Source organism: Misgurnus anguillicaudatus, chromosome 1 (genome assembly GCF_027580225.2).
Source record: "Misgurnus anguillicaudatus chromosome 1, ASM2758022v2, whole genome shotgun sequence".
NCBI lineage: Eukaryota > Metazoa > Chordata > Actinopteri > Cypriniformes > Cobitidae > Misgurnus > Misgurnus anguillicaudatus.
The window spans coordinates 12,306,732-12,330,654 of record NC_073337.2 but is presented as its reverse complement, the minus strand read 5'-3'; the positions used below and the strand labels follow the sequence as shown (position 1 = coordinate 12,330,654).

The 23,923-nt window shown below is 37.6% G+C and overlaps 1 protein-coding gene across 1 annotated transcript in view; it reads left to right on the top strand.

Annotated features, from left to right (window-relative positions):
* The window catches only part of gramd4a (GRAM domain containing 4a), a 52,806-nt gene that overhangs the window by 25,312 nt on the left and 3,571 nt on the right, over positions 1-23,923 (top strand). Inside the window, 13 exon segments of the mRNA XM_073866492.1 lie at positions 9,952-10,072; positions 12,040-12,101; positions 14,598-14,733; positions 17,346-17,371; positions 17,479-17,570; positions 18,222-18,313; positions 19,979-20,027; positions 20,117-20,188; positions 20,297-20,340; positions 20,427-20,536; positions 21,862-22,016; positions 23,535-23,679; positions 23,789-23,882. Coding sequence (XP_073722593.1) covers positions 9,952-10,072; positions 12,040-12,101; positions 14,598-14,733; positions 17,346-17,371; positions 17,479-17,570; positions 18,222-18,313; positions 19,979-20,027; positions 20,117-20,188; positions 20,297-20,340; positions 20,427-20,536; positions 21,862-22,016; positions 23,535-23,679; positions 23,789-23,882 — 1,198 coding nt within the window.

Below are 23,923 nucleotides of genomic sequence, written 5' to 3'. Positions count from 1 at the left end.
CTGAAATGTTGAATATACTTTTCTCTTCACAAACTCTAAATGATGAAGCGTCAGTGGTTGATTTGTGGACTCATTGTACCCCTGACTCATTAGTGTGACAGTGTGGCTGCTGGCAGGAGCTGTGAAAACAGCTTATGAAAACATTAGTGAAAGTGCAGGACAGAATTAGGCCAGTGAGTGTGCCAGCATTGATCCACAGCTCTTTATATAAAAATATAGACACTGAAGAGAATGAAACCACAGATAAAAAACAGGTAGTGATGTATATAAAATATCTTTCATTACATCTTTATGCACGTAATAGGCCTGTTAAATTGTCCTCATTTGATTTACCCAGTGACAAATGCTACCCGAGTCCTGAGTGACCTTGTTCTGCCAGGGTCACAGCTATATACAGAAGCAACAATCTGATGCTAATTCACTCATTTCTTTTCGAATCGTGTTCCTCCCAAACTCTAAGTACACCCACACTCATATCTTCTTAGTTGGGTTACCATGCGACAGCGGCATTCAGTCAGGAGTTTATTGTTGCTCTGAAAAGCCACCGCTGACTCAGAGACTGAAAGCTTATGTTTCCTCACAGGGGAACGAGAGGTTTACCGCTGTGAAATGCAGCAAACATCACAGAACGGTAATACGCCGACCACATTTAAACCATGGGTTCTCAAAACTAGAAACAAACGCATTTGAAATCTTACCATAAATATTAAATGATTGTAGAAGAATGAATCCATATGATATTTTGCTAACAATGCAATATTTTAACTTATAATAATGATATCTTCTGCAGTGTTTGAATGGCTTATCTTTTTGGAGTAAAGACCATAGGCTGGGACCAATACCTAAACAGACCCCCTAAGACCTAGACCAATGTCAAACATTATATGACTCCAACACCAGTTGCCAGACCCAAACTAATACCAGTACAAGAGTCCCTAATATCCTGATCAGCAACAGATACTCAAAAACCCAAACCAAGACTTAGGGCTGTCACAATGATTAAATAATCATCTCATCGCAATTGTTTGACCTCATCGCGATGATTTCAGATCACCGCGATGATTGCACATCTCTCTAAAAACACAAGGGGAGCTGCAATGCCTGTATAAACGAGACGGTGTCAGATTACTTTTAAAAATGTGTTATGTGTATAAATATTTACTGCCAGATAAAGCAAAATATTTTATTTAAATAATCACAACAATCTGTGAAAATTATTTCATAAACAAAAAAAGTATGAGAATTAAATGTCAAAGCAATAAACAGGCAATTAATCGTCATAATCGTCACGATTTATTAAACAATTAACCGCCAAATTTCAAAACCGTGACAGCCCTACCAAGAATAGACCACTCAAGGCCCAGATCCAGTCCAGGACATACACCAAGAACAAGACCTGTCGATCGAATTACTATTTATCAAACCTAAATAAAGCAGCAGCGCACGTTCCATTAGTTCACACAGTAACAGTAAAAATGCTGTGATTTTGTTTTTTGCTTTTTTAAATTGATTGCAGCTTATTTTTTGAGAATTAGATCCAGATTAATGTTTATATGAAAATAAGATGCCAAAAATGAAACAGGTGATAATGTTTTATACACAATCCCTGATCGTGCGATGAGCGAAAATTACTTAATGCATGTTATTATGCATGCCAGGCCAATAGTTGGTGATGTCACACGATGTCTGAACACATAATAAGCCTGCGCATAATGTCCCAATTTTCTCAAATTCACATTTAGTTTAGACAGAGATGATAATAGGATTGTTTTGAAAATCTTTCACTTTAAAGGCTGTTTTCAAAGGTTTGCATTTTCCTTATTACCAGTATTACCAGTCTGTTGTAGCTCATTATGCTACAATTAAGATATGGTTTAAGCTTTTATTGGAGCTTTTAGAACATTGGTGATGTTGGTGTCTGACAGCAACTGTTACATTACATTAGATATATTGTGAAAGGTTTTGATGATATAACTGTATATAATTAGTTATCCAATGATGTAAAAGATAGTGCTGAGTTGCTTTGATCTGCAGGATGTTTTCATTGCTTGTGTATCTTTCGACTGATGAGATATAAGACAGGAAGTGGCTTACAGGATGTTGGTCTAGAACAGAAAGTTTAAATGATCCTCTTCAGTTATCCTAAAGACCGTCATTCTTTGAATACAGAGCTCCGTGACATTCCCTGGAATTTAAGAATTACACCACCTCATTTACAAGCTAAGCAAATAATAATAGACCACAGTGTGTCATATCAAAATGTTTAACTGTTTAATGCCAATGCAGGATATAGATCGCTGTTCAGAATCATTCTTTATGGGGCGGTTTCCCGGACAGGGTTTATCCTAAAATGCATGTTTAAGCTGCCTTCATTAAAAACGGAGTGCATGATTTTTGAAAAACACTTTGAAAAAGGTACATCAGTCTGTAAGGTTGGGCAATCACATACCCTCATCCTGAATACCGGTGTCCCGCAGGGTTGCGTGCTAGGCCCATTGCTCTACTCTCTGTTCACCCCTGACTGTTCCCCTCTGCATAACTCCAAAATCTTCATTAAGTATGCAGATGACACCACAGTGATTGGTCAGATCAGTAACAATTATGAACAACTACAAGATCCAAAACCTGTCAGCATGGTGCTCCACCAACAACCTCTCCCTCAAAGCCATAAAGACCAAAGAGCTCATTGTGGACTTTAGGAAATCTAGTAGAGTCGGGCCGAGTACCAAAACACACTTGTAGCCAATCAGCAGTAAGGGGCATGTCTACTAACCGACATTGTTGCCTGGGTTGCGTATGTGTGGGGCGGTTCTATCAAAAGAAGGTCCAGATTTGATTGGGGTAGGGGCGTGTTTGTTTAGGTGATTTCGAATGTCAACATTGGTTTTTAGAGATCATGCACCCGCCTTTAAAAGAACACCTTGTACTGACATATCTTAACATATATCAGTGCCATTGTTTTGTCTCAAGATATAGTTATGTAAAAACTACTTTAAATGTCCCAATATAACTAAGGCCTCGTCCTGGATGAAACTAAACCCCTAAAAGTTTTATTGCACAATATTTCATGGCGCCTTTCAGAACACCCAAGGTCACTTTACAAACAATATACAGGTCACCGGATAAAGGGGAAGAGAGTTCCATATATACAATACATCTACTGTATAAAAAATATATACTGTAGTTACAATACTCTACACAACTGCGAATGATTTACAAAGTTGCCGCTGAGCAGCAGTTGTGAATAGGTGTCAAGTTGTGGCTTATTTTAAAAACTATTTAGTTCTGGGTATGCAAATTCTGAATGGAAAAAAATTCAAATGGATCTGTTTTACCAGCAGTCTGGCTGTTGACATCACTAAACACGAGTCATGCAATAGTCTGAACATAGTTACATAACTATGGCAAGTTACATATCAGTGTATGTTTTTGAAACATACTGTAAAATAGATTGTATTGTTCTCCACTTCAAACAGCATGTTGCTCAGTGTTGTGGAAAAGACCTTATAGAGTCTGAACAAAACACCCATGGGTCAATGGTTTCACAAATGAATAGAGCTTTTGTTTTACCCAAATCATTAGGGAACAGTTCTTTCCTCTAGATGCTTAATCCACCAGGAGGGTTTAGATCCAGTCCGCTCCTGTAAGCTGCATTTGATAGTTCTGGTCATGGGGTTTCTAGTTGACAGTAATACAGATCGGACAGGATTTATTGAATGCCAGCTTCTAGATCCCAGTGTACATTTCATTTCATTTGGAGTAGTTCACAACTACTGCATAATAACAGTAGAAGCAAGACTCTCCATAAGTTTTTGGAGCATTAGGGCTTTAAGACACATCATCAGTGATTTTGATGTCTAAAGGCAACTACGTTAGATCATTAGAGGCAACCAGGCATGCGTTTTTGATGTATTGGACCAAGTTGGGGTGATGGACTTCTTCGGTGATGGAGCCACAGATTACATCAATGACTACCTCAAACTCAGTAAGTGACTAAATTAGCTGAGATCTCGGCACTATTAAATTGTCTGGTTCTTAATTCACAATGCAAAGCATGCTCTTGAGGTCTCGTTTTATTGTTACTAAATATAGATATTTATTTGGTTTTGAGTATAGGATAATGTACAGCCAGCTGGTTGTTATTGCAGATTATACTACGGGTCAGTTGAATGCTTGAATCTGATTGGCTGATGAACGTTCTGAGGTGTGCAATTATTTTTTGGGAAACGCACGGCAAACGTAGTTCCAGGCAGCTCTTTTGACCGCATTACAGTTCCATATCACTTCCCATAGTTAACTGTAATAACGGACTAACAAAAACAACATGACAGATGATTTTTAAGGCAATAACTCCGCTTCGCGTTGTGGCCGCATCACCACCTTGGTTGTGCATTATTTTTCTAATAAGTCAACGGCCCGTCGTCAATTATTCCTTACACTGCAACTTGTCACATGAGTAAATATATAGACTCAAAACATTGATTTAAATATTTTTAAGTTTACATTACACCTGGTACTGAGATCTGTTTTGGTTGATTGGATCACAAGTGGACGAGGTCGTGATTTACTAAAGACGTGAAGTGGATCATTAGCGCTGAAAAGGTGTGGTCTAATTAGTTTTGCAACTGACTTTATTGCATATGCATTTCTAGGAGTTTCCCTTTTTTGAGACACAACATTTATGGGAGGAGAGTAAATGATTAAATGATTCACGCAACGCTATTTACTAATGTTTACACATATTATATTACTGGTATTTGCAGCATTATTTAACTTGGAAAAAGCATCTCTTAAATGATTTTGCGCTGATTTTAATGGTGTTTTGTGACTGCAGTAAAACAATGTTTTTCTTGTGGCTACTTTCCTACATTACGAATGCATAATGACAGTAAGACCACATGCGTGAGTTTTCCAAGACCAGTAACCTACAGTAACCTTTGATGAGGTTATTTTGTGCTACCACCCATCTATTTTTGTTTGTGTGTATGAATGATCATGTTTCATGTGGTTATGGTAGTGTATAGTGTAGACCGAGATCTCTTCTGTAACGCCAGTGTAGACAAGGATAGTGTTATTTTAAAACACTGAGTGTGCTATTCTGAATCTCTATTAAGAATGCTATTTATAGACTTCAGCTCTGCATTTTTCCCACTAAACTAATCACTAAGCTTGGTGACATGGGTATCTGCTCATCCATTTGCAGCTTGATTCTAGACTTTTGCCTCAATTCTGTCTAACAGACCTCAGTCTTTAAGGTTGGGCAATCGCATGGCCTCAACCCTCATCCTAAACACCGGTGTCCCTCAGGCCTGCGTGCTAGGCCCATTGCTTTACTCTCTGTTCATCCCAGACTGTGCCCCTTTGTATACAAAATCTTCATTAAGTATGCAGATGACACGACAGTGATTGGCCAGATCAGTAACAATGACTAATCATCCTACAAGGCTACAACATCCAAAACCTGTCAGCATGGTCCTCCACCAACAACCTCACCCTCAAAGCCTGAAAGACCAAAGACCTCATTGTGGACTTTAGGAAATCTAGTAGCAGCAGTCACTCGCCAACTTCATCAATGGGACTGAAGTAGAACGTGTCTTCAGCTTTAAGTTCTTGTGTGTCCATATCTGTCCTAGCATCTGAACACCTCATTTCTGGTTAGGTAAGTACAACAACGCTTGTACTTCCTGAGGAGATGAAAGACAGACATCTGAAAGATATCTGTCTCCTTAAATCCTATTCAGTTTCTACCGCTGCTTCATTGAGAGCACCCTGACAATCTCCATCAGAGAGTGATATGGCAGTTCCACAGTGTGTAAAAAGAAAGCTCAGCAAAGGGTTGTGAAAACCGCCTGCATTTACACTTGGTCTTTTCTTGACTGGATAACAATCAAGGTGATAAAAATTCATATGGCCATTTCTAAATATCTTCTGTGATTGGTTGCTTTACATGTGAGATGTATGACTATGCAGGATTACTAACTACTTGTTTACAAAAAGAAAAGTTATTTCAAGATTATATGTAGTCCTTGTGTTTGTTATACAGTGGTGAAACCATTAGCAGAGGAAGTCATGAGTTATGATGTTATGAAATAGAAAATAGAATTTGATTTAGGGAATGCAGTGTTTCCCACAGACTTTGTTTATTTGTGGCGGCACATTCACCAGGTGGGATGGGTGAATAATAATATCCTACTGAAGGTCTGGCAACCATGGCAGCTTTTAATAGCCAAGGACAGCCCAGGGCCCATCTGACAGCAAACAATCACGTTTCACTTTGTACTGCATCATGTTTAGGGGATTGAAACCATTATTCAAAACTCTAAGTGTTTAACAACAATAGCAAACACTTTAAAATACATTTTATACTTTTAAACATGCAGCGTGTATTCAATCTTGATGAAGCATATTGTCACAGATGTAAACATAAATAAGCAACACAAGAACAGCAATACATAAGTGCACTAGAGCTAGTCTCATCAAGTCTAACAAAATACTGTATACATAGCCAAGGGTTAGTTTTTTTGACAGTGTAAAGATAAGGATAGAGAAAGTATTAGCAAGTGAGGTGTTGGCAAAAGAGATGGGTTTTTAGCCGATTCTTAAAGACTGCTACATAGTCAGCAGATCTTGTCGCAATCGGTAGTTCATTCCAAAGATGAGGAACAGAACCAGAGAACGTGCGTGATATGATTTTTTCCCCTTTTTGGGACGGCACCACAAGCCATCGCTCTGTGGCAGAAGAAGGTATATAGGTCTGTAAAAGCAATCTAAGGTAAGGAAGCGCTGACCCAGTGGTGGTTTTAAAGGCCAGGAGAAGAGCTTTGAATTTGATGCGAGCTGCTGTAGGAAGCCAGTGTAACCTGACGAAGAAAGGACTGACATGCGCCCTCTTTGCCATATTGAAGACCACTCTTGCCGCAGCATCTGGATCATCTGTAGGTTGTGAAGGCTGGGAGTCTGGGCAATAACGCATTGCAATAGTACAGTCTGGAAAGGACAAGAGCCTGAACTAGGACTTCTCAGATAGGAAAGGTCTAATTTTTCTAATGTTGTAGAGGATAAATCTACAAGAGCGGGCGGTGCTGGCAACATGATCCGTGAAACTGAGCTGATCATCAATGACCACTCCCAGGTATCTGGCTGTTCTGGAAGGCGTAATGGTCAAATAACTTAATTGAACTGAAAGATTGTGCTGAATCTTAGGGTCAGACGGTATGACAAGCAGTTCTGTCTAAGCAAGGTTTAGCTGGAGATGATGATCCTTCATTCAGAGTGAGATGTCACTCAGAGTCAGACCTGCTGAGATTCAGGCAGAAACCGTGGGATCGTCAGGCTGGAACGGCAGGTGAAGTTGTTTGTCATCTGCATAGCAGTGGTAGGAAAAGCCATGTTTACGAATGACAGAACCCAGGGATGTCATGTACTGTATATTAAAAAGAGCAGTGGTCCACGCACTGAGCCTTGAGGTACCCCAGTACTGAGACATTGGGGTTTGGAGACGCCACCTCTCCAGGATACTCTGAATGACCTAGGGCTGTCACTTTTTATTCGATATTTGAATATGCATTAGAACATGACGTGAAATATCCATATTCGAACTATAAATAAACCATCCGGTTTTTAAAATGCCATGTGTAGCGCATTTTTTACAATAACACCTCGTAATTAGCCTGACGTTGTCATACTCAATTCTAGTCAGAATTTGAGTCTGATACCGCTCCATTGAGCGTGTGACGTATTTTGAAATCACGTCTTTGCAGCCTGACCAAACTGCTAGTTATTTCGCTACAATGACACTAACATTGTGATTATACTGAGTTAGCGAATGTACAACAACACCTACTATGTTTACAACATTTCGTTTATATCACAACATGAAGTATTAACTAAGTCATAGAGTAAGACTATCTCTTACCATTTGTACGTTAGGTGAACTTCATCCACGACGATACCCATTACGTTGGCTTGAAAATATTGGAGCCTAGCATGTCCCTCCACTTATTCAGCAACCACGATTCCGGGCTTCCGAAAAGAAGCTGGCAACGACCGCTAATTATATCCATCTTGTCGTGCACGCTGAGTCGCATCGCCGTGATAACGTTAGCCATTTCAGTTGTGACCAACTTTTGCCGAATAGGAAGGACGGCAAAAACATCAACAAATGCCCTGCTCGCGTTTCTCTGTTGCTCTTTTAAAATCAATGCTCTGTCGATATCTTTTAGAACAGACTCAATGTCAGAATCCACACAGCTGAACTCTACAGCGGCAGCCATTCAACACACACGCTCTTTGGTGACGTGGTTCATTACGTTACTGTTGATTATCTGTCCATCATCGTATAAAGCCGCCCTGACAATTTGATTGGTTCGAACAGCATTTGTCCAAGCATATTAGCTCCTCAACGGAGAAACCCCAGACCGATATTCCCGTTTTCAAAATCTTGTGGGCGGGGGTAAGATCGGCTGGCACCCAGGCTACCTCGTAATAGGAAGGAGGCTGAGAGTGAGACCGACGACGGCAACTGTGCGCAGGAGAGGGAATCACATTGGACCAAAATGAACCTAATGTGCATGTCAAGATAGAATTATAGTTTGTATATAAAATGACATATCGTTTATAGTGTTAAATATTATAGCAGAATAAAAATCTTGTGTTAATACGTTCGCATTATGAAATTAGCATGTATGAAGATAATTTCATCATTTTTACAACGCAATGTAAACTTTATATTAAACAACAACAGCATTTGTCTTGTAAACAGATTTGAAATGATCATGTGCTGTCGCGTCACATAGAAAAAAATATGCTGTCCTCCACAAGCACAAGTTTAAATTAAGTTGTAGAACTAATAAATATCACATTCAATATGTGATATTGACATCTTGACATGATCACCACATCCTCCTGTCGATCCTCAAGGCTACGCGTCTCTGGAACGGCACTACTGTGGATCATGTCTTACCTCTCAGATAGGTCCTTCTAGGGCTCTCAGATAGGTCATGCATACCGATGACATCAGATGTCATATAATCCTTAGGGTTTAGTGCTTCCTGACATCAATTTCTTGTTTTGGAGTAAGCTCTTCTATTAAGATTAAATCAAATTACAGACTTTATGATCATACAAAGTGGATGTAAATTATAATAATTAGTCCGAGTTACATCAGTCTTTCTACCAAAGTAGAGACATTGAACTAATAAGGGCTTGATGTTGTTAGGTTGTCATGGGCTATTTGAAACAAAGATATAGATAAATTGACCGACTACATAGCGCTGTAGATCTGTACATTCATGTTATCTAACAAAGCACTTGTAAATGACCATCTCTTATAGATTAAGGCACAGGTGCTGGAGTTTTATAGTGATCTGACGCTGATTCAGCCCTTATTTAAGCATCATTTGCCTGTATTAGACAAGTTCATGTTAGAAATAAAGCGTGAGTGGAGACAAAGATAATACAACAGATCAATACACAGTGAATATACAGTACCAATGAAATTTAACAGATGAGTATAAAAGAAGATACATAGGAATACATCTACAGTATTAACTTTTTCAAGATTTGGTGAAATAATTTACCTTGTTAAATTATTAAATATCGCATGCCATTACCATTGCATTCATTTTAACAGCCACAAGAAGTATTAAAGCAGTACAATGATAAAGTAAACGTTGATGCAGTATTGTATTAAATTAATACTGTTTTCATATATCATGCTATTTACATCATATTCAGAAGAACAAAGAAGGTATGGTCCAAAAACATGTTAATGACATTTCTAACATAGTACTTTTATACTACAAAGTCTATACTAAACTTCCCTTTCACACTTTTATACCATGGATTTAACACATCATACATGTCTCATGTATGTGCATGAAGTGCTCCTAAATTTGTTTTAATATCATCGTTCAACAGGTTTATCATATCATGCTTGTTTTGTATTTTCAGAGGAGGAATTGCGGAAGCTACGGGAAGAAACCAATGTGGAGACCATTAAGCAGGAACTGGAAAGAGAACGCAGCAGAAGACTTGACCTAGAACAGAAGATAAACGAAGTTCTGAAGTCCAGGTGAGCAAACTTAAGTAGAGATGCATCAGCATGTGCCATCCCTAAAACTGTATGAAACATGGGCTGAGAGGCACAGGAACTAACTAACTTGATAGAGCATTGCTTGAGCATTGTAAAGGTCATACGTTTGAGGCTAAGGGAGCACACATACACTAATAATATAGGAATTGTATTGGTTGTAATGAAACTGTAATGGTCTCTGTGGGTCTCTACTGGTATGTGTTGGTGGCTCCATTAAATTGTTTGTAGTGGTTTTTAAATGGCAAAAGCTAATGGTTCCTTATGGTATTTTAATGGAAACCAATAGCATTTCTGTGATGGTTTCTGTTGGGGTTTTTTTTTTGGGGGGGGGGGGGGGGGGTTCAGCAGGATTATCGGCCAATAAGTGGCTGCTGTGTTCACAGATTTTTTCCAGCATTATTTACAGACAGAGTGCTGGAAACCGCAAGCGATTGCAGGTCATGTGACTAAAAACAACCAACCTTTCCATGACAACATCGAAAGCTCAGCCTAACAGCTGATCATATCTGGACAAAGCGGGGGTTTTTTTTTCTCATCTCATATATTTGTAGTAGTAAAGTGCTAAAAATCAATATCCTTTGCTGATAGTTCCTCGTCATTGTGGAGAACGCAGTTCATGGTTCCATAGCACCCTCACCTGTTTTTACTATTTGTTAAATATATATTTTTTCAAGTTCTGTACATGTTACTTTTTTAAAACTGAGACTTGTAACATTTGGCATCATCGTGTAATTTTTATGATGTAAATTGAGTGAGCAAAAGCAGTATCGGCTCCAAATATCGGCTCAAGAAAATCGGCAGCCTGTATCGGTAATGGGTTAAGGTTGATGAAACAAAAATCGGCATCGGCACTAAAAAAATCCCTATCGGTCGATCCCTATTCTGTAGTGCTCAGTGAATATGAATGAATACAATTCTGACACATTTCTAAATGCAACAATGTATATATCTGTCATATTTTGCCTCTTTGTTCTCTACTTTCCCAAAGTCCTCTAGTTATGTTATCACTATTTTAATAGTTACTTCTGATTTATAATTTGTTCCATAGTTACTGTTTATCCTTCACCTGATTCTAGTTTAGTTTCATCATATGTACTGAATATATAGCCATCTAGATTTTATTTTCAGCTAGCATTTTACATAGCTTATGTTTATTTGTATGTTTGTTTGGCCCTTGTTATGCTTATTCCGTTGTAGTTTCCTGTTTATGTTATTCCCGACTTTGCATCATTAAACCCTGTTGTTTATATCTACAGTTCAACTTCTCTCCATCTTCACACTACACTGTAACATTATCTAGAAACAGCTATGTAGCTATAAGCCTTCACATACTTGCAGAGAGTCTCATTTCCGATCTGATTCCATTGCCCTTAATGCAAACAGCCAAATAGACCCGAAATACAAACATTTGTAAAGCAATATTAAAAGGTAAATTAAGCTGGTAGTTTTATTATTATTACTTTTATTATTCAATTTTTATGTATTTGGTAAGTTGATGTGCCTTGGCAGTGTTCATTGACCCACCCCTTCACTTTATTTTGCTGCTAACATCACATGCTAAGGTTTAAAAATAGCAGCCCACCCGTCATGACCCTTAATGATCGATGTCTATACGAACTGTGTTGTGCATGTGTTCTTTCCACTGACCTAACATTGCCACATCTAATTGATTTGATTGACAACGCATGTTACGGTTCGACTGAGGTCGGCAGGGAGGGTGTTTCTTGTAATAACCCTACCATTGTGTGCAAGATCAACATGTAGGTGCCATTATATTACTTATACAGTATGTTATCTCAGACATGTAAAGTTCTTCAAAATGTTTTAAAACACAACACAATTTTGAGGCCACTGTGGGATATGTTTCAATACCCATTCCAATCATTAAGGAATCCTCTCTGCTTTATATTAACTGAAATGTGTAACATGGTAGCTTGTTTTTGCAGGTGTGAAGATTCTCCACCTCAACCTTCACGCAAACAGCAGCCACCTGCAGCCAATGGCACAGGTAATACAACGCACATTGTGTCACAATGTATCATTAAATACAACTATTATTATAAAGTTTGATTGAAAGTAGCTTATAGCAAAGGGTAGAGACCAAACCTGCTAAAACAACATTAAGTTACCTCGTGTCGGTCAAATTCTGAGGCAGCACTGCATGTATTCTTTACAGGTAAAAACAATCCTAAATTTTTTATCTTCAGGCTAATTTGTAATTTTGATTACTCTGCTACAGGAAGCTTCCAGTTGTTATTTTAGGCACTTGTCTAAATTTGTAGACCATCTAGGCCAGACCAACCTCTTTTGTTTGAGGCAGGAAATCAGAATGTGGAGCATAAAGATCTCTCTCTTTCTCTCTCTCTCTCTAGTTTGGGAGAATGGGAGTGCACAGGTCTACATAAAACTTGTATTAAATAACAAAAAGAAATACACTGGAGACAGTAGTTTGTCCTTAAAGCAAAATTAAAGTGGTCCTGTATAGCTCAGTCAGTGGTATAGCATTGCGTTAGCAGTGCAAAAGGTCATGTGTTCGAACACAGGGAACACACATACTGTTAAAAATATGTATACCTTGTAATGCCTTGGAAGTCGCTTTGGTTGAAAGCGTCTGCTGAATGCATAAATGTAAATCTAATATGTATTTTAAAATCAAGGCAGAAGGAAATCTCAAATGTCCCACCTTACCTTGGGGGTATCTACTATAGTGGTAAGGGGCAGGAACGAGTCGGGGGGTATTTATAGGGCTGTTAATTTAACATAAAAATAATTTGTTAAAAGTTTTAATGCATTATTTTTCCCTGTACCGAATCTTCCGGACTATAAGTCGCATTTATTTAGAAATAATTATTCTTTTTGTGGCCATTTTGTTTGTTAAGTCTTTCTCCATTGTCTTTAATGTTTCAGTTAACAGATTTTTTCAGGGGTAGGCTACAGGAGCAACATATAGCGCCATCTCGTGGCTGAAGACGGTATTGTTTTCTTTTGGTTCATGTTAGTCACTATAATTCAATTATTATTATTTTTGGGCTGTTTTTGCCTTTATTAGATAGATAGTATGATAGGAGAGGACAGGAAAGTATAGGGTGGAGAAAGGGTTACAGTATCGGCAAAGGACCTCGAGGCGGGATTCGAACTCGGGTTGCCGAAGTGCGACTGCACCATATGCCGGAGCACTGCCCACTACACCATCGGCTCCGACAATATGAATTAATTTTGACATATCAGTCACACCTGAATAAGTCGCAGGACCAGCCAAACTATGAAAAAAAGTGTGACGTATAGTACGGTACGGTACTATAAAAATACTGTAACTAATTGAATGCACTCGATCAAGCCAGTTACAAAATGTATTATTGTCACAAAATGTATTTTTTTTACATGCGTTCAAGCCTCACCAATAAAAAAATGGATCTTAATGCAGTGCTCACACGCTGTTTAAGGCTTTGTCCACACGAAGCGGTGCATTCCCTATCCGATCATTTTTTTTTCTTGTTCTAAAAAAATAATCCGTAAACACGGCGTCGTCTCAAGAAATATCTGCGCACACACGAAACCACTGAAACCGACTGAAAGCAGTGTAGTATATATGCCGGACCAGTATGGGGCGCTGTAATTCTGCCACAGATAGACACTATACACGGAGAAGACGACTTTGAGCATGCGCATAACCAACGTATGGTGTTGTCCATTATCGCTTGTTGCTCACCACAATTGCATAGAAGCAATAGATTTTGCTGTAATAAAGCTAGTAGGCTTAGTAGCTTCTGTAGCACGAAGACAATCACGTAGTCCGCCTGTTACGTGTGACGCTTCAGACACGTGATGTGATGACGTTTTCGCTTCACAAAATATACGGATTGGCTGTACACACGAAACCGCAAGGGTGTCGATTTCACATTTATCCACTTTAGGACCTGGTTTCAAAAAATAGCGGTTTCAGTCTCCCAAAACGCCGGATCTGTGTGGATGAAACGCCAATACGATAAAAAATGTATACGTATACAGTGATACACGTCTCCATGTGGACAGCCCCTAAGACATTGTGTTTGCGCAACTGTGCGTACGTAAAGCTTGTGCCCAGAAATACGCATTTTCTTGTATTCTGATCCCTTTTAATTAAGCAATTTCTTTTATAGCCTAAAAGTTGTGTTGGCGTGTCGTAGAAGTACAATGTGGTGAAAATACGAAGTGAAGTTTAAATTATATGGGCTTTAAATGAGCGAAGTGCAATGGATTTGAGGAATTGTTTATTTGTGGATTTACATGCAAATATTCCTGTATGATTAAATGCATTTAATTATACTAATTAAGTGGCACATTATGTAATTAATTGGATTAAAAGTTTTAATTGCTTAGTTATTTAACAAAATTGATATTAGGTTTAGGTGGCAGTGGAATTTACAGAGTAAGGGTGGGTTACTAAGAAAGGAGGGTTACTCTAACCTTATGGCCTTAAAATAAAATGTATATCTAAAGTCTGTCTTTTTTCTGTTTTCTTCAGACAAACAACAGAAAGAGACGATGTGCTTCCGGGTGCAGAACTGGCTCTATGATCGGTTCGGGGTTTATATTGAGGACTTCCGCTTCCAGCCTGAGGAAAATACGGTTGAGGCTGAGGAGCCTCTAAGTGCTAAAAGGTCAATTTTGACAGATGAATCAGTCACATATTATGATGTTGTTCAGTTTACACAGCTTCGTTAATACTGTAACATGTAGGAAATAAAACACTTAGCTTGGTTTGGATTTGCTAAAGTATATTCCCTCTTCTGTACATTAACTGCATAGTACAGGTGTCTCTGTTCCTGGTGAGCTATCATCCTGCAGTCTTCAGTTTCAACCCAACTCCAACATACCTGTCCCTAATTATCAAGTAACCATGAACACCTTGATTAGCTGCTTCAGCTGGGTTCAATTGGGGTTGGATCTGAAATCTGCAGGGTGTTAACTCACCAGGAGCAGGGTTGGAGACCCCGGTATAGTGCAAACATCTTCCCCCATGTGGTCAGGAGACTATAATAACCTTCTGATGACATTAACATTTAGGCATTTACTGTAGCAGACACTTTTATCCAAAGCAACTTACAGAGATTGGGAAACAATAAAAGGGAGGCAATAGTACAAAAGGTGCTTACTGCTTATAACAAATACAAGCTTTCACTATTCCCAAACAATACCTGTTGAGAGAAAAAAAATATTTTAACTGAAATGGGAGAAGAGAAAGAAATGCGGTTAATATCTGTGTCAGGTATTTTTGGAAGAGATGGGTTTTTAATTGTCATTTGAATGTTGCAAGTGATTTGGATGACCGGATTGCAATAGGAAGGTCATTCCACCTACAGGGAGAAGTGAAGGAAAATGAGCGGGAACGTGATTTAGAGCCCCTTTGTGAAGGTAACACAAGCCGCTGCTCATTTGCTGAATGTAGGTTCTGAATTGGGTGTAGGAATATATGAAGGCATGAAGGTAAAGCAGATATATCCAATAGAAAAGTAATCCCCACGACTGCTGGTGACATACTGACGTCTTATGAAGAAAATTGATCAGATTTTGTGTGTTTGCTGTTGGCAAACCAATCTCTCAGCGCCATGCTGCCACCTACAGAGCGGGAGCGTAAAGCGCACTTCCTGCTTGGCAAACGCTATACATTTATGCTAATAATGTATAAAAAAATGCATATCTCTATGTAGCTATTATTATTATTATTGTCATCATCATGGTTTCACATTAAAGGAATATTCCATTTTTTTAAAAGAAAAATCCAGATAATTTACTCACCACCATGTCATCCAAAATGTAGATGTCTTTCTTTGTTCAGTCCAGAAGAAATTATGTTTTTTGAGGAAAACGTTCCAGGATTTTTCTCATTTAAATGGACTTTAATAGACACCAACAATTAACACTTAACTCAACACGTAACAGTTTTTTTCAACGGAGTTTCAAAGGACTATAAATGATCCCAAACGAGGCATAAGGGTCTTATCTAGCAAAACGTTTGTCATTTTTGACCAGAAAAATAAAAAAATTGCTCTTTTAAACCATAACTTTTCGTCTAGGTCCGGTCCAGCGCAACCTAACGTGAATGTGTAGTGACGTAGGGAGGTCACGTGTTACATATATAAAACGCACATTTGCGGACCATTTTAAACAATAAACTGACACAAAGACATTAATTAATATCATTTGACATACAACAACGTCTGAACGGTCCTCTTTCAACACACTTGTAAACACTGGGGCGGAGTTTCGCGTTCGTCTTCTGTGACCTCTTGACGTCATGACGTATTGCTTGGGGTCACGCTGGCGCATCACAACCGGATCTAGACGAGAAGTTGTGCTTTAAAAGTGTGTATTTGTTATTTTTCTTGTCAAAAATTACAATCTTTTTGCTAGATAAGACCCTTATGCCTCGTTTGGGATCGTTTGGGGTCCTTTCAAACTCCGTTGAAGAGACTGTTGAGTGTTGAGTTGGGTGTTAATTGTTGGTGTCTATTAGAGTCCATTAGAATGAGAAGAATCCTGCAATGTTTTCCTCAAAAAACATAATTTCTTCTCGACTGAACAAAGAAAGACATCAACATTTTGGATGACATGGTGGTGAGTAAATTATCTGGATTTTTCTTTTAAGAAAATTGAATATTCCCTTAACATTCTCACATAGCCTGCATTTGCAAAACCAAAGCCCATTTTTGACCAATCCAGTGGTATTTTAAATCAGCAAATAAATAAATAAGGAAATTATTGCCCTGGCCCCCAATACAATCGTGTATCGCCAATCTCACAGGCTGATGATAGGATGATCTCACTATGGAGAATTTCGTCCACCTAGTTTTAAAAAGAAAGGTTGTTTTGTGGAGGAAATTGGTATGGTCATTGGCTTGCAAGGGAAAAAGTAACTAGTCCAGTACCACTTGTTTTACATAAATTAAATGGGTGTTAAAAATCTCTACACTGACATTGAAGGGATATCACGAGACCTGAATATCATAGGGATTTGTTGGTGAAGTATTCTGACTTGGGACAGTTAGCCCGCACCAAGTAGAAATGCTATGGCAACCACCCAGAACACCCTAACTACTGGATATCAACACTTTAACTATCACTCAGATCATCTTAGCAACCACAACACCACACCAATCATTCATTTTTGCGTAGACAAGCACCATAAGAGGAGAAATGTAAAAATCTAGTACTGATGTTGTCTGTGTTTTACTCATATTAAACAAACTAAAAAATGTTATGTTTGTTGCAGATTAACAGAAAACATGCGACGACTTAGTAAGTTGAAGTGGTGTTGTGTTTTTGCTGATGTTATAAATGAATATTCACTTGACAAACTTTGTTCTTTTTGTTTTAGTTTTTCATCTTTATAATCTTTTTTCTAGAACGTGGTGCCAGACCTGTGACAAATTTCTTAAGGAATCTTTCCGCCTTATCCAACTGGCACTCGGTGTATACGTCAGCATTTGCCTTCATTGTGAGTACTTATGTCAGTTTTCCATCTCAAACCTGGATTTCCTCCTTTTAAAGGGATAGTTCACCCAAAAATGAAAATTCTCTCATCATTTACTCACTTTCATATTGTTACAAACCTGGATACATTTCTTTGTTCTGATGAACACAAAGGAAGATATTTTGAGGAATGTTTGCAACCAAACCGATCAGAGGCCCAAAAATGAATACTATGGAAGTAAGTGGAGCACATGATCGGTTTGGTTTTAAACATTCCTCAAAATATCTTTCATTATTTTTTATTTTTGAGTGAACTATCCCTTTAACGAAATTGATTTGCTGCTTTATTTTCGTACAACTGTCTTGTAAAGCTTAGATTGTCAGCCCTGTTAACATGACTTTGTATAATAAATAATTCAGTACTGACAATTGGACATTTGTGAAAAAAAATGATATATAGAAATATAAGTAAATGTATCTAATAAACATCTAAAATAATGACATTGAACTTAATGCTGTTATAATGCTAAATAAACTGTAGCACTTTCAGCCCTGTTACCTTTCTGAATAGGGATTGTGCAGGCAATTGTTTTAAGGACATGTTTTTAAAATAAGTGAATGCTTTACATGATATTTTAAGATAGGAATGTGATTGTCATGTTGTCTTTTCTCACAGATCTATATGAACGCAGCGTGGCATGGCTGGGCCATTCCTTTGTTTTTATTTTTAGCCATTGTGAGGTTGTCATTGAATTTTCTCATCGCCAGGTAAGACACCCAATTCTGTCTTTGATGCTATGACTATCAGGTGTCACATAAAACAAAATAATTGAAGTTTGAAAGTACATTTCATTCAAATGTATGCTTTTTAAACAGCATGTTTGATATAATTATTATGTTATGTTATATGAGATGTGTTTTCTTCCATATATATTTGACACATCAGCATTTTTATTGGTAAGGGGATAAGGGGATTTCTAAGTGGGCTATTGACACAAAATTTCCACCAGATGTAGCTGTCAAGCCAAATATTAAAATCATACAAAGAAATCAGAACATTCAAGTATACAAGCTGAGTCACAATAAAGTGAAATGACACAGGGAATAAGTATTGAACACACTTTATTTAATACTTTGTAGAAAAGCCTTGTACACAGCCTTTCTTCTTGTATGGAGAGACCAGTCGTCTGCATTGCTCAGGAGAAATTCTGGCCCATTCTTCCACACAAATGGTCTTTACATCTTGAAGGTTTATGAACTTTGATCTTCGGTTCTCTCAATAGATTTTCTATAGGATTAAGGTCAGGTGATTGACTGGGTCATTCAAGAAACTTGATTTTCTTTCTTTGGAACCACTTTATTGTCATCCATGACCTTGTGTTTTTCCACCCTCTTTTCATTTTCAGCTTTCTGTTAGATGACAGCAGATTTTTATGTCCCGGTACATTTCTCCATTCATCCTGCCGTTAATAATATGAAGTCTGCCACTACCCCTTGCTGAAAGCAGCCCCAAACCACGATGCTTCCACCCCCAAACTTAACTGTTGGTATGATGTTCTTGGGGTGGTGGGCAGTGCCATTTCTTTTCCAAACATGGTGTGTAGAATGACTGCCAAAAAGTTCTGACGGTCTCCCAAAAATCCACAGGTTTCTCCAAATGCTCTTTCGCAAACTTTAACCGAGCCTCAACATGCTTTTAGTTCAGCAATGGAGTCTTGTGTGTTGTGTGTTCATGGATGCCAAGGCGGTTCAGTGCATTGCTTATAGTTTTCTTTAAAACAACAGTACCTGCTGATGCAAGGTCTTCCTGAAGTTCTGCCCAAGTGGTTTTTGGCTCTTGGAGAACTCTCCTGATTATTCTTTGAACTCCTCGGACAGGGATCTTACGTGGAGCACCTGATTGTGGCCGGTTTATGGTGAAGTGAGACCCCACAGTGCTCACAGGAACATAGAGCATTCTGGAAATGCGCCTATAACCATCCCCCCATTCAACGATAAGATTACGAAGATCTTGAGAGTTCTTTGCTTTTACACATCATGAAGTCTTTCTGGTGTGCCTCATGGGCAATGAGAAGCCTTTATAGGCCATCAATTAGGACTAAAGCAGCTGATATCAATTAGTACTAATATGGGGCAGGGTTTCTCTCTCAATACTGACAGATTTCAGGTGATGATCTGGCTTTCTATGCCATTTTGCACCTTGGTCTCTTCATGTGTTTAATACTTATTCCCTCTGTCATTTCACTTTATTTATTATGACTCAACTTGTATACTTAAATGTCCGTGTGTGTGTGTGTGTGTGTGTGTGTGTGTGTGTGTGTGTGTGTGTGTGTGTGTGCGCGCGCATATATGTAAAAAAGTAGGAATGTTATGAAACATATTTAATCTTAATAAAGGAATGAACTAAGATCCATTTTCTCTGTTTTTATAAAGAGGGTGGAGAATTCAGTGGAGTATTGTGCCTGAAGTTTGAGAACCTGTGGTAGGTGTTTTTTCCTGCAAGGGAATATTTTAAATTCATGACATTACTTTTTTGTGTTTTTAAAAGCGTTTTCCTCCTTTGATTTCCAGGAACCTCCTAAAGAAGACTTGACCGTGTCTGAAAAGTTTCAGTTAGTTCTTGATGTTGCACAAAAAGCGCAGGTGTCAAATTGATTCTCAAACTATACATTTACTTTGCTTTTTGATGTCAAACAAGTTTTATGATATTTGAAAAAATAATGTTTCTTTAATGTGTTCATTTTTCTGCAGAATCTCTTTGGAAAGATGTCCGATGTTTTGGAGAAAATCAAAAAGTAAGTAGCTCTTTTGAATTGTGCCACAACACATACTGTACAGTATAATGAAATTCACTAAATGTATGTCTGTTTGTCTGTGTCAGTTTGTTCATGTGGGTTCAGCCTGAGATTACTCAGAAGTTGTACATCTCTCTATGGGTGGCCTTCATCTCCTCCTGCGTCCTGCCCTACAAGCTAATGGGCTTTATGATTGGTGAGGATCATTACCCATAATCCCACACATAAACACTTTACACAACAAATAATACACTCCACACACAAACATAGTGCAACTACTATTAATATCCATACAGTTTCATTAAAATGCTATGCTAATCTACCCAAACCTTTATTAATTTTAGGGCTGCATAACGATTAATCGCGACTAATCGTTTGCAGAATAAAAGTTTTTGTTTACATAATATATGTGTGTGTGTGTGTGTGTACTGTGTATAATAATGATTTATAAATTATCACAGATGCGTGTAGATATTTAAGAAGTATTTACATGTGTATATAAATTGTTTTGATTTATATATAATTTATATTAAATATAAATATTTAATCTAGAAATTAAATTTAAATCTTCTTAAAATTATACATGCATGTGTGTGTATTTGTATATACATAATTATTACACACACAGTACACACACACACACACACACACACACACACACACACACACACACACACACACACACACACACACACACACACACACGCACGCACATACATACATACATATATGATGTAAACAAAACTTTTATTATGCAAACGATTAGTCACGATTAATCGTTATGCAGCCCTAATTAATTTGAATTTTTATGAGCCTTTTATCTTATCTAATGGCAGTAAAATTAAGAAACTAAAAATATGTTTGTCATAGAAAGGTCATTGTATTGTTTTTCAGTCACAAAAATGTGTCTTCTTTAAATATGTCTCCTGTGTTTGGGGGTCTGACTGGCTATATTAAAGGAAAACACCACCATTTTCAATATTTTACTATGTTCTTACCTCAACTTAGACAAATTAATACATACCTATCTTTATTCAATGCGTGTACTTAATCTTTGTTCAGTGCGTTGTGAATGTGTTAGCATTTAGCTTAGCCTCATTCATTCCTTAGGATCCAAACATGGATGAATTTAGAAGCCACCAAACACTTCCATGTTTTCGCTATTTAAAGACTGACTGTTACATGAGTAGTTACACGAGTAAGTATGGTGGCACAAAATAAAACGTGGTAATTTTTTAAGCTGCTAAAAATGAAAACATGGTAGTGTTTGGTGGCTTCTAAATTCATCCCTGTTTGGATCCTAAGGAATGAATGGGGCTAGGCTAAATGCTAACAAATTCACGACGTGCTGTACAAAGATTAAGTGCACGCATTGAATAAAGATAGGTATGTATTAATTCATCTAAGTTGAGGTAAGAACATAGTAAAATATTGAAAAACGGTGGTGTTTTCCTTTAAAGACAAAACCTTAAAACAAAATCACTGAGTGTTTACAGTTTTGTTCACGTCTTTTTTTGACAGGGCTTTACGCAGGCATCAAATTCTTTATCATAGACTTTCTGTTTAAGAGCTGTCCGAAGCTAAGAGATAAATATGACACTCCGTACATCATGTGGAACAGCCTGCCCACCGACCCACAGCTAAAAGAACGAAACAATGCTACCGTGTCACGACGGGTAAGAGATTAGGTTGAATGTTCACACACTTCTGTTCTTTATATTGTACATTGACACTGAATGGGGGTCTGTCAAGCTCCAAAAATGACAAAAAGGTGACATAAAAGCACTGTAAAATGAAAGTATGAGCCAAACTTTAGTTAACATTTTACAGCTAGCGTTCATGGGATTTCATACAAAGAACAATGTTTGATTTATGAACAAGTGATCCCATTAAGGCAGATCTTTTAAAAGCAGCAGCATAGATGAGCTTAATTCATCTAAGTGATTTATGACTTTAAATACATTTTTTGAAAAATAATATTTCAATAAAATAAATATATAAATCTAAAAGAAATGGCTTTGTCCGACATTTGTCATGATTTGTGAGATGGGTGTCTCTCAGGGTTTCAGTTTTTAAGTTGTTAACAGTTGCACATAATCTGTTGTCTCTTTCTCTCAGCTGTCTGGGTGTGAGAAGGTAGGGATTCTGGTGTGCTTTTTACAGCGCCTTGTGTGTGTGTGTGACACCACCAGCTTTCTTTACCTGTGTGTTTGGATATATATAGTAGACACCTGTACACCCGACATGACTTTTGTCTGTGGACAAATGGATCATAATAGACACAATGAGTTTAAATTGTAGGTTTTTATTTTGCATACAATAAATTTAACCTATTTTTAGGATCATTACATTATTTACTGTAGTATTTATTTTATGACAGTTAAGCATTTACAAATCTCATTACCATCATGGAAAAAAATCACATACCAAATTCTGTAATGTGAACAAAATTATTGTCTGGTCACAATATGTGGGACAACAAAACCAACTATGACTATGATTATAACTTCATTTATTAAACTTCATTACAGTAATCAGAATAATTTTTTTGCATTATGGTATGGGGAAATATACTTAACTGTTATCAAAATCAATATATAGTATAATTATGCTGTTATATGTGCCATTTTAGATCCATTTTCACAGACAACATAGAGAGAGAGAGAGAGAGAGAGAGAGAGAGAGAGAGAGAGAGAGAGGGTGTATAATTTGGGCTCTGTACAGTTATAAATAATGTATTAGATTATTAGAAATATAAATAATTGAGTTCCCACCTTAACTACATTCTGGATAAATGACTTTGTGTTTTAGGAGTTACAGAGGAAATACTTTTACCACTTTTCTACTAAAAATAATCATTGACTTGTACAAAATGTAAATGATTGGTCAATTAGTTCATTAGAAGCAAGTTTATATGGAAATACTATGGATCTAAAAAATGAATATTGAATCATGAAATCTGCATCAGTAATCAGTAGCATGACCTGTAACCTGCACTCAAGACTGTTACAATATTGACTAACTTATTATATGCAAATGTCTCAAAAAACCATACACATGAACTTGCAACTACTAAAAACACTAACTATTTCATGTTTACTGTTATAGTATATATAGGTTAATATTACAGGAAAGGGTCAGCTGATTTCTCTTAAGGCTGCTGTGGATTTAAACTCCCTCCTGTTTGTATTTAGATACAGCCAGTTGTATCACGGAGCAGTTTAGCCACCGTCCCAGCCGGAGTGACCAGAGAAGAGGAAAGCAGCCGTTCACACAACACAAAGAAAGGAGCATTTCACGAGATCTTTAACCTGCCGGAGATCGAAAGACCTTTACCTGGTGAGCGCTCTCTATCTGATCAACAAGAATTCAAAGACTTTCCAATCCATCATTGTAAAATGTAAGGAATGGTAATGATTTCGTTTTGTTTGAATGCTCTTTATTATAGTATGTGAGAATGGATGGAGATGCTGTCTGATAAACCGAGACAGGAAGATGCCCACTGACTACATTCGCAACGGGATGCTTTACGTCACTGAGAAGTAAGAAACTTATCGTTGTGTACGTAGCATTTGATAGTTGA